Below are 11754 nucleotides of genomic sequence, written 5' to 3' on the forward strand. Positions count from 1 at the left end.
CGGCCCCTTTTGCTTACCACATGTAAATCTCAGACGCCTCCACAAGAATCAATGTAAGTTTCTCACGTAAGTCTGGGGTCTGTGCAGAGCAAAAGCAGAGAGTGAGAAAAGTCAAAGGAAAAAAAAAGAAAGGAAGGAAAGTCAGCAGGTGCAAACCCGACACCAGCGGCTTGGACTTCACTCACCGCCGAACTTAAGGACAGGTATAATTTTCCTTGCTTTACTCATATCAGGAAGCGCTCTCTCTCTCTCTCTCTCTGGTGCTCTCAGAGGTTTCTACCCTCAGACAGTCATCCTTGCTGTTAGTTTCTTTAAATGGTACTTGGATAATCCTCCGGATTCTGGAGGACCCCTTTGTCAGAGGAATTCCTGAGGAGATAGACCCTATTTGATGAAACAGAGGGATGCTACACTGACAAAAAACTAAAGATATGATTCTTTGTCTGCAGAAGCAATCCCAGTTTATGGGCAACTGCTTTTAAGGGTCCCAACAGCAAAATTCATATGCTTGCACATCCATGTTCCTGTATTTTTTTTTTCTGTCAGGTAAGATATATCATGATATAAATATAATGATTTGTGTGTGTACCTCTTTGTGATTTTGGACCTTAGTCTGCTATCCTTGACCTTAAAGAGCCCAAATGTGTAGGTACCATTTGAACTAAGTGGCCTGGCAGGATGGGGCAGCAAACACAGGGAGACACACAGAAGCCTCCAAGTCTTTGCCAGGGTATGGCAAGCGCGGACAAACAAATGCACACATGCACGCAGAACAGGTCTGCAGGAGGGAAGGAAGGATGGATGGATGCACAGACAAACGCACTCACCATGGAATGGCAGACTGCAGCAGGAGCAATGGCACCGGGACTGAAACCTGTAGTTCCCAGTTTCAGCATGAAAAGCTGCTCTCGGAGAAGGAGGAGGAGGAGGAGGAGGAGGAGGAGGAGGAGGAGGAGGAGGAGGAGGAGGAGGAGGAGGAGGAGGCAGAAGGCTGGTCTTTGCAGGAAGTGGCAGGGATGGATGGGAGCTGCAGTCATTGCTGCAGTGCCTGGGTGGATTCCGAGAATGAGAATGCTGCCAAACATGCACTCTGGCATATATGTTTGGGAACCAGAGGTGCTGCCAGCCCTGTCTTCTGGGGCGGGTGGGAGGCGCTGTGTGCAGGGGTGCTCCAGGTTCTGGGCAGCTCTGGGGAGTCAGTGGAGCCATGAGGAAAGCAGGAGCACGGAGGGTGCTTTTTGGGCCCAGATCGGGGAGCCAGTCTGGAGGGAGAGGCATTAATAGAGACCATGCTGTGGGTTGGCCCTGTGCTGGAGGCTCCAAAATGGGGATGTTGCCTAGGAAAGGCCTCTTGCGTGTAGCAGGGGTGCTTTGCGGAGCAAACTGCAGCAGTGTTGCCCCACGTGGGGAGGGGAGGAGAGGGAAGGGAAAGAAAGAAAAGGAGGGAGGGGGTGCTGCCCAGTACTGCCCGCCCTGCGTGGGGGCGGGTTTGGAGCTGGCAGGGGTGGAGTGGGGGAAGGCTCCCGTGTTCCCTGAGGGAAGCACCCCCCCACCAGAAGCGAAAGTGGCTGCTGGGCAGGGAGCCATCCCATTCCTGCAGCCAAAGTACACCCACACAGGTACTTCAGCCTGCCTTCCTGACACCCTCCCCTGACTTTTCCTTTTCCAGTAGGCCTCATCAGGTCCAAGAGGATTCAGGTAGGGAGAGAGTTTTAGACCAGCAAGGAAACCTTAGAAGAAGAGATGTGCATCTTGAATCTTTATTCTAGACTTTGCTGAGCTTGCTTGGAGCCATACCCCTGTGAAAAGTGAATGCCAAAACTCCAGACCTGGAAGGGGTGCTGCTTTGGAGCACCCCTTTGGAAGTGCAATGAGAAATCTGTCAAGAAGTCAGACTGATGAGGCAAGCTTTAAACAAGGTCCACTGGAGGTTGGGGATGACAGCCTACAAGTGAGGGCAGGAACGGAGGACAGTGTGGTAAATCTATGGGGCAGGGTAATGAGAGTGGGACAGCCCTCAGGAAAAACAAAACAGCATAAAACTGGTCTCTCTGTAAGTAGCTACACACAGAGTCAGAGCTCTGCAAGCCAATGCACAGCTGTGATGTCACTGGAGTAACTGAGCTCTTACTTGACTGATTTCTGTGCTCTGTGAAGGCTAAACGGGAAAGACAGGCAAGGATGAAGTGGAAGGGGTTTCCATTTACATGAAAGAACAACGATTCTACAGGAGGGCAGTGGGGCAGCTGGGGACTTGTGGGAAAGGTTCATATGATAGGCCATTTCCTCCAGCCCCAACAACCTTCCTGGCACACCGCTCGACTCAGTCCAGGGCATTAACATTTTCCTTCTCTTGTGGAGCCCAACAGTGGATGCAACGTTCTAGATATGGTCAGATGGGTACTGAGTAAAGTGGACTAACCACTTCTGGTTGGTCCATACTTGGCTGCACTACTGCCAATACAGCCCAGGATGCTCTCAGCCTTGCTCTCCCCTTGCTGAACTTCATAAGATACCTGTCTGCTTATTTGTCCAGCTTCTCAAGGTCCATCTGAGCACAACAACCTAGTTTATCAAACACCTTTCACAGTTATGTATCATATGCAAACTTTTTGACAGTGCACTCTAACTCATCCATGTGGAATTTGCACCGCTGATCAAAACTCTCTAAGCCTAGCAGTTCAGCCAGTTTTCAATCCACTTCACTGTCCACTTACGTAATCCACACTCCATGAATAAATTCATGAGGATGTTATGGGACACAGTGTCAAAAGCCTTGCTAAAGTCAGGGCAAAAATCATGCACTGCTCTCCCCTCACCCACAGAGCTATTCATTTCATTGTGGATGTGCATCAGACTATTCAGGCATGATTCCCCTTTCATACATCCAAGCTGACTACTATCAACCACTTTCTTGTCCTTCATATATTTGGAAATGGCTTCTAGGCACGTTTGACCAATCACCTTCCCAAGAACTGAGGAGAAGGTTGATTGGCCTGTAGTTACCCAGATCTTCCTTCTTGCCCTTCCTGAAGGCAAGGGTGACCTTTGCATTCTTCCTGTCCTGAGGAACCTCCCCAGATCACAGAGACCTTTCAAGGACAATTGAGGGTGGCCTTGAAATGACACTGCCCAGTTCCCTCAGCATTTATGGGTACATGCCATCAGATCCCATGGAATTCTGCAGGTCTAGTTTGTTTTACGTTCCCTAACCTGATCATCCTCCACTGACAGCAGGTCTTCCCTGCTCCAGATTTCCCATGAGTCTCAGAGTCCTGGGATTCCTGAAGGCAAATCTTATTAATAAAGGTCAAGGAGAAAAAAGCTTTAACTACCTAACCTTTTCCATGTCCTTGGTAACTAGGTCCCCTCATCTGTTCAGCAGCAGGCCTACATTTTCCCTAGTCTTCCTTTTACTGCTGATATACCTGCAGAAGCTCTTCTTGGGCCTCTTAAGACTCAGGTCCAGAATAATTTTTATTATCTTAAAGAAATGTTAATACAGAGAACAGTTCAGTCTGGTCTTACAGATTCCATCTTCCTTTTGTACAGCTACGAATAAGAAAGACTTTTTATGTGGAAGAATACGTTTCCTTGTTTGATTCAGATATAGGTCTGAATGTAATCACTTGATCCATGTGTTCCTTCATTTATGAGGAAGGAAAACATGTAAACCAGATAAAAATCTTTTAAATTTCAACTTTAAACTCAATAGTCATTGAGCATATTCGCCTAGAAGTGATTTACAAGCACATGAAGGACAGAAATGTGATGGGAAACAACCATCCAATTTAAAATTGTGCCCAGCCAACCTTCATGCCTTCTATGAGGACATGACTGTCTTTGTGGATAAGCAGAGAACTGTACATTTTTATTTCCTTGACTGTAGCCTTTGAGATGGTCCTCTAAATTATATTTATAGCCATATTGGAGCATGGGCTGAATAAATGGACTATGAGATAGGCAGAAAATTGGATGGACTGCCAGGCTGAAAATGTTATGATCAGTGGTATAAGGCCCACAGGAAGGCCAGTCACAACTGGAATCCCACAATCAAGAACTCTGGTGAACATCCTTATCACTGATCCAGTTGAAGGGATAGCATGTACTCTCAGAAACTTGATGCATGATACCAAATTAGAGAGAGAGGTCAATAGTCAGGATGACATGACAGCTCTTCAAAAGGACCTTGAAAGCCTCTATAAATGAGCTGCAGGAACATCATGAAATTCAACAAGGGCAATTCATGAAGTTCAGTAAAGGCAAATGTAAGCATTAAATTCACATAAGCAGACAGGCTGTGGGCCAATGTGTAAAAAACTGCTTTGCAGTGGTTCTTCCACTATACTCGCTCCTTGTGAGACCGTATGTGCAGTACTGTGTCCAGATTTGGGCTCTCCAGAACAAGAAAGTCACTGACATCCTGCAGTGAGTTTACTGGAGGGCCACAAAGATGGTTAGGGATCTGAAGTATGCGATGTATAAGGAGAAGTTGATTGATAGATGGATTTTTTCATCTTTGAGAAGGTGAAGGGTTGTTCTTCTTCCTGTCTTCTCCTACCCAATGGTACACAGTTAAGATGAGAAGCATCAGACACAAGTTGCAACATAGGAAACTCCAGACAGATATAAGGAAAAACTTTATCACCCTGAGAGACAGCATTCAATGGACTCAGCAGTTTTTGCACTGACGGGGGCCATAAATTCTGCTGAGTCCCATGTACACGTGCTCAAGAACAGTGGTGATGTGCTGCAGGGCATGGTCCCCAGCACAAACTGGAGCAACTGCCCTTGTGTTGTGGTTTAACCCCAGTACACAACTAAGCCCCAAACAGCTGCTTACTCGCTCTTCTATTAGCAGGATAGGGGAAAGAAACAGAAGGGTAAAAGTGAGAAAACTCATGGGTTGAGATAAAAACATTTTAATAAGTAAAGCAAAAACTGCATGCACAAGCAAAGAAAAAGGAGTTCATTCACCACTTTGCATCAGCAGACAGATGTTTAGGCCTTTCCGAGAAAGCAGAGTTTCATTAGACCTAACAGTTACCTGGAAAGATAAACACCATAACCCTGAATGTCCCCCACTTCTTCCTTCTTTCCCCTAGCTTTTATTGCTGAGCAAGGTGTCTTATGGTGTGGAATATCCCTTTGGTCAGCTGGGGTCATCTGTCCCAGCTGTGTCCCCTGTCAACTTATTATGCACCTCGGGCCTACTCACTGCAGGGGCAGTGTGAGAAGCAGAAAAGGCCTTGACACTGTACAAGAACTGCTCAGCAACACCTAAAACTTTGGTGTATTATCAACACTGTTTTGGTCACAAATCTGAAATATAGCACTATATGAGCTATATGAAGAAAATTAACCCTATCCCAACCAAAACCAATACACCTTGGAATGGTACAGGTCTCATCTCAGACCAAGCTTCCAAGGGAGGATGCAGGTCTTCAGGCATCAAGCTACAGGGAATTCTTGGTGCCTCTCTCCACACCAAGTGTCCTTGTCTGCAGGAAGTGTATAGTGGTTGAGGATCTGTGCCACCAAATTTTGAACTATTGGAGGAGGCCAGAAGGCTATGTAGCACCAGAAATGAAAACAAAAACAAAACACAAAACAAAACAAAACAAACAAACAAAAACCCCAGCTGGTGGGTTATTCTCCAAGACCCTGCAGTTACAAGAGATTGAATCGCCAACTGTATGGAAGATGGGACAGGCATATTCAGTGCTTATCAGATTGGGCAGTAGAGACTCCCTCTATGTAAAAAAAACAATTGTCTGCACAGAGCTGTCTGAAAATCAGCGATAAACAGGCTGAGAGCTTGTGGGTAAAAACTGACAGCCACAATGAGCTCTGTGGTTGGTTTTCTGCCACTCCCCATAGCACTGCAAGCACTGTGTAACTAATTAGGGAGCTCCCAGATGTGTTTCAATGAACAGCACAATTTTCATTTGTCATTGCTTTTCATTATGTATAATGAGGAGAATGGAAATTAAGAAATATTGAAAGGAAATTAGGCAGGCTTTATATCCTGGTGGGAATCAGGCAGAAAGAGGAAAAGTATCTTTGTGATCAAGCAACAAGTGACCAAAGTAAAAGTTAAATTCATGTGCTGGGAGTAAGACAGTTCTTATTACAGTCTACTCTCTTGTCACTGCAGCCCACAGCAGTGTCAAAGGCTTTATTTGCAAAGTCTTTGTCTGCTCTAATTAGCACTGTCTTTACCTGTTGTGCTAACTAATCACAGACACAGAAGGAATATTCATTACAACTGCAAAAGAATTTCAAGACCTTTTTTTAATGAAAGAAGGAAAAACCTTATTTAAAAAAAAAGTAATATCTTTTACCCTGGTCCCCCTGAACTCCAGTTTCCTCAGGACATGAACCCTGAAAAGAGCTACCTCAGTGGAGAGAAAATTTCAGAGGCAATTAGATTAAGGAATGTTTAAACAATGGAACGGACAGAAACAAATTAAGAAAAACTGAATGCACATGCAGAAGAGAACGCCATTGCCTTGCCAGATAATTTAGCAGATGGACAGGACAACTGGGCATCAACTTGACTGGTTTAGGAATTACAGAGGTAATGAGGTGGAACTAGGGATAGGAGCGTTTGTTTGGGCTGGCTTTTTTTTTTTCTAAAGTTAACACCATTTTTCAACATTTCCATGATGGGAACATGGGAAGTTATAGCAAAGACATTTCAAATGTGAACAATATGTTCAGCCAGAATAGAGGGAAGAATTCTTTGGAAATGTCAAAGTAATTGTTGGAATTGTTCATTTAAAATTCATATACTATTTATAGCCAAAAGAACCATTGTCAGCCAAACAAAACAAAAATATTATCATGAGCTAAACAATAGGAAAGGTAAATAGCAACATTTCTTACAGTTAAAAATGTATGGATTGTAAGAAAAATCTTTTGAGGGAGTGAAGTAGTATTTCCTTCTGAAGTGTATTGCTTGTTTCTTGCTTTTATTATTAAAGCATTCATAACATTTTGGTTTTGGGTATCAGTACTTATTTCAGGGATGGACTAAAGTAGCTTTCTTCTCCAAGCCTTGTATGTTCTGACCTTTCTAGAAAAGTACACAAGACTCCAGTTGATGTTCTCAGCAGGCTGACTTTTGCGGGAGCCTACATAGGCAGCTTAGACTTGAGGGTGTATTTTGGGTGAACTTAGTGGATTTAGCTGAAATGCACAAAAGAGCCTTTCTTACAGTGTGTACATAATAAAAGAGCCTGCAGCCTAGCTAGTCATTTGCAAAGTCCTGCACCTGGGACAAAATAAGCCCCCTCCAGAGGACAGGCTGGAGACCTGGCGAGCAGATTGTTGAACCTGTCTCAGCAGCGTGCACTTCAGATGATGAAGGCAGACTGTATATTGTGCAAAATAATTAGAAACTGCTTGCTTTATGCTGAAACGCCTCTTGTCGCTTGTTGGGGGAGAATCAGGGAAGTTGTACTTTTCATTGTCTGTGCTCATTCTCTGGTTTTATTTTGGACACAATGCTCACTTCTTAGGGCCTGCACTGATGTCTTTGACAGACACGAAGTTTAATCTGCATTTGGAGACCTACAGCATTTTCTGAAGTTCAGAAAGGGTGGAATTCATCAAATAGGCAGGAGCGAGAAGCTCACGTGACTCAACCACTTCCATGGGCAGCCTGTGCCAATGCTTGACAACTTTTTCAGTTAAGAATTTTTTTCCTAATATCCAATCTAAACTCCCCCCGTGCAACTTGAGGCCATTTCTTCTTGTCCTATTGCTTGTTACTTGGGAGAAGAGTGTCCTGGTTTCAGGTGGGGTAGAGTTAAATTTCTTCATAGTAGCTGGTATGGGGCTGTGTTTGGGATTTTTGCTGGAAACAGCGGTGATAATGTGGAGATGTTTCAGTTGTTGCTGAGTAGCGCTTACACTGGTCAAGGCCTTTTTCAGCTCCCCGTGCTCTGCTGGGTGCACAAGAAGCTGGGAGGGGACACAGCCGGGACAGCTGACCCAAAGTGACCCACGGGGTATCCCATACCATACGACGCCATGCTCAGGATATAAAGCTGGGGAAGAAGGAGGAAGGGGGACGTTTGGAGTGACGGCGTTTGTCTTCCCAAGTAACCGTTACGCGTGATGGAGCCCTGCTCTCCTGGGGATGGCTGAGCACCTGCCTGCCCGTGGGAAGGAGTGAATGAATGCCTTGTTTTGCTTTGCTTCCGCACGCAGCTTTTGCTTTTACTATTAAACTGTCTTTATCTCAACCCACGAGTTGCCTCACTTTTACTCTTCCGATCCTCTCCCCCGTCCCACCAGGGGGGAGCGAGCGAGTGGCTGTGTGGGGCTTGGTTGCTGGCTGGGGCTAAACCACGACAGTCCATTTTGGCGCCCAACGTGGGGCACGAAAGGTTTGAGATAACGACAGATTTTATTTGAATGTGCTAGATGGAATTTATAGCGGTTATTGCTGTTCAGCTATTGTATGGCAGGCTTCTGTGCTTGCTGGGGGCTCGCCTGACTTACTGCATTCCTTAAAATCTAGTGCTCATTAGTGGCGCTTTTTGCTTTCACTGCTCGCTGTGCTGCTTATCCCCTTCCCCTGCCGGGCCTGGGAACACTCTGATAACAGCCATGGCGATGCGCCTGGGCTGGCAGATGGCCAGGGCCCCGCTGCTGTTTCTGTGCTGCTGCACTGGACAGGCTGGAACTCCAGTGCGAACTCGAGTCAAAGCGACTGTGGCTCTGGATAAGTCCATGCTGCAGCAGGTGTGCCCCTGGAGAGACTGTGGCTCCCGGGTAAGGCTCCCCTTGGAGCAGGGACAACCCTAAAGGACTACAGTCTGTGGGTAAGTCCGAACCAGAGCAGGGGCAAGGGGAGGAGTTCATTACAACGTCAAACCTGATGGTCTGATCCAAATGGCCCAGGGGTGGAGACTGTAATGGAAATGCCTTTAAATTGTTCTAACCCGGGATTTGAGTTCCTTGTTGTGGAAATTACTATAGCAGAAACCCCTGGTTGCTAGCCAGGCTGGGAGCAAGGGGAGGAGTTCACTGCAATGTTAAAACCTATAACCTAGCCCAAAGGGGCCAGGGGTGGAGATTTTGATGGGTATACCTTTAAATTGTTGTAACCTGTGATTTGAGTTGCATGTTGTAGGAATTACTACAGCAGGAACCACCTGAACCAACGGAGGACAAGCCTTTCAAGAAGCAGTGCAAGCGCAGCAGTGACCCAACCTGAGCTGGCTTTGGTGCCCAGTAACTCCATGCAATGCACCACCTCTCCTGTCCTGCGTGACCACAAGAAGAGATGGAGCCCAAAGCCGTGGACTAAATGATATCTGTGTACTTTATCAAAGGATGGGAAGGGGGATGGAGGTTAGTGTGGTTGTATTGGATAGTGTGGAACCTGAGCATGATGTAAATGGTATGGAATAAGGGGTGGATACTGTCCTGGGTTCAGCTGGGATAGAGTTAGATTTCTTCTTAGTAGCTAGTATGGGGCTGTGTTTTGGATTTTTGCTGGAAACAGCGGTGATAATGTGGAGATGCTTTAGTTGTTGCTGAGTAGCGCTTACACTGGTCAAGGACTTTTTCAGCTCCCCGTGCTCTGCCGGGTGCACAAGAAGCTGGGAGGGGACACAGCCGGGACAGCTGACCCAAAGTGACCCACGGGGTATCCCATACCATACGACGCCATGCTCAGGATATAAAGCTGGGGAAGAAGGAGGAAGGGGGACGTTTGGAGTGACGGCGTTTGTCTTCCCAAGTAACCGTTACGCGTGATGGAGCCCTGCTCTCCTGGGGATGGCTGAGCACCTGCCTGCCCGTGGGAAGGAGTGAATGAATTCCTTGTTTTGCTTTGCTTCCGCACGCAGCTTTTGCTTTTACTATTAAACTGTCTTTATCTCAACCCACGAGTTGCCTCACTTTTACTCTTCCGATCCTCTCCCCCGTCCCACCAGGGGGGAGTGAGTGAGCGGCTGTGTGGTGCTTGGTTGCTGGCTGGGGCTAAACCATGATAGGAGGTATGCAAACTCACCTGAACAAGTTCCTGATGTAACTGAGCTTGTTTTGAGCAGGAGGTTGGCCTACAGACCTCTTAGAATACCTTCTAACTCTGTCATTCTATTCTAGATTCCTATGATATAGGTGTATGTTATCCTAAGGACTTCTCAGAATAGTACTACTAAATAGAGTATCTTTAGTGGGAACAAGAGAAAAAGTTATTCCCAGCTTAGGGATCTTAGATCTGGATAGGGCTCTGAGGCTAATTAAGGCTCATATGGGGCTGGGGAGCACTAAAACTGGGAGCAGGACCTAAGACCCACAGCTGTCCGCAATCTACTTTTTACCTGTGATTAGCCTCTGTTCCCCTGACCACTAGCTTTCCTCATGGGAGGTAGTGCACGTTCCTCTGAACTCTCTCCTCTCTTTCTTCAGGATCTCCCAAATCTTATAGATGAACACTAGGTAATTTATTAGGACCTGTAGAAATCACTTTTACAGAGTAGAAAGGGAGTTAAATAAATAAGGGAAACCCTAGATGAAATTTCTATGATGAGATGTTGCTCCAGTATATTGTTTTCCTAAAAGCAATTTTGAATTCCTGGTTCCTTAGGCAGTAAATGACCGGGTTGATGAGGGGTGTCAGTACGGTGTAGACCACAGAAATCAGTTTGTAGGAGCTGAAGGAATCAATAGGCTGAGGCCTGGCATAGATAAACAGGGAGGCTGTGTAGAACAATGTGAGCACTAAGAGGTGAGAGGCACAGGTAGAGAAGGCCTTGTGACGCCCCTGGGCTGAGGGGATGCCCAAGACAGTGAAGATGATCCACACATAGGAGACCATAATCACAATGAGTGGTACAAGAAGGATGAGCAGGGCCAGTAAGAAATCCATAAGCTCAGCTACTGACATGTTGGTGCAGGCTAGCTTCAGTAAGGGGGAGACATCACAAAAGAAGTGGTTGATGATATTAGGCCCACAGTAGGTCTGATGTGAAATGAAGTAAACCTTCCCTGTGGAAATCAGGAAGCCACTCATCCAGGAGCCAATGGCCAGGTGGGTGCAAAGAGTGTGATCCATGATGACTGAGTAATGCAATGGGTTGCAGATGGCCACATAGCGATCGTAGGCCATGACAGCCAAGAGAGTGCACTCACTGCAGGCCAGTGCCAGGAAGAAGAATAGCTGAGCCATGCAGCCTGTGAAGGAGATGCCTTGTCTCTTCGTCACCAAGCTCACAAGCACTTTGGGCACTGTGACAGAGACGTACCAGATCTCCAGAAAAGAAAGATTGCCCAGGAAAAAATACATTGGCTTGTGAAGCTGGAGATTTGTCCAAACAAGCACAACAATCATTGCATTTTCTATCACTGTCAGCACATAAGCCAGGAAGAACATAAAAAAGAGCAGAAGCCTCATTTCCTGTTTTCCTGGAAAACCAACCAGAATGAATTCAACCACTTGCGTCAAGTTACCTGAGGGCATGTTGAAAATCATACAGAAGCTGCTATAGACTTTGCAGGAGAAACAGATGTAGCAGCAGTTATCTTGTATGCACACACCGTGACTTGAAAATCTGTGTAATTAGATCTGTCTGGATTGAGAAAAAATATAAAAATATTCGTTGCAATGAATGATTCATAATGGAAAAAACAACCAATGGCGACAACATAGCAACTTCACAAAGTACTATTGAGGCACAAGGGGAATTTTCCAAAGTAGACTGCAGGATTTTTCTAGGATCGTTTTTGTAAATA

The 11754-nt window shown here is 46.0% G+C and overlaps 1 protein-coding gene across 1 annotated transcript; it reads right to left on the minus strand.

The window, feature by feature from the left end:
- Window positions 1-10543: 10543 nt before the first annotated feature.
- On the minus strand, window positions 10544-11482 carry LOC104043685 (olfactory receptor 6B1). Its single transcript, XM_009503359.2, has one exon. It carries the CDS (start codon window positions 11480-11482, stop codon window positions 10544-10546), a length of 939 nt encoding a protein of 312 aa, XP_009501654.1.
- Window positions 11483-11754: the final 272 nt, after the last annotated feature.

The sequence above is a fragment of the Phalacrocorax carbo genome, chromosome 25, assembly GCF_963921805.1.
Source record: "Phalacrocorax carbo chromosome 25, bPhaCar2.1, whole genome shotgun sequence".
In the NCBI taxonomy this organism is placed as follows: domain Eukaryota; kingdom Metazoa; phylum Chordata; class Aves; order Suliformes; family Phalacrocoracidae; genus Phalacrocorax; species Phalacrocorax carbo.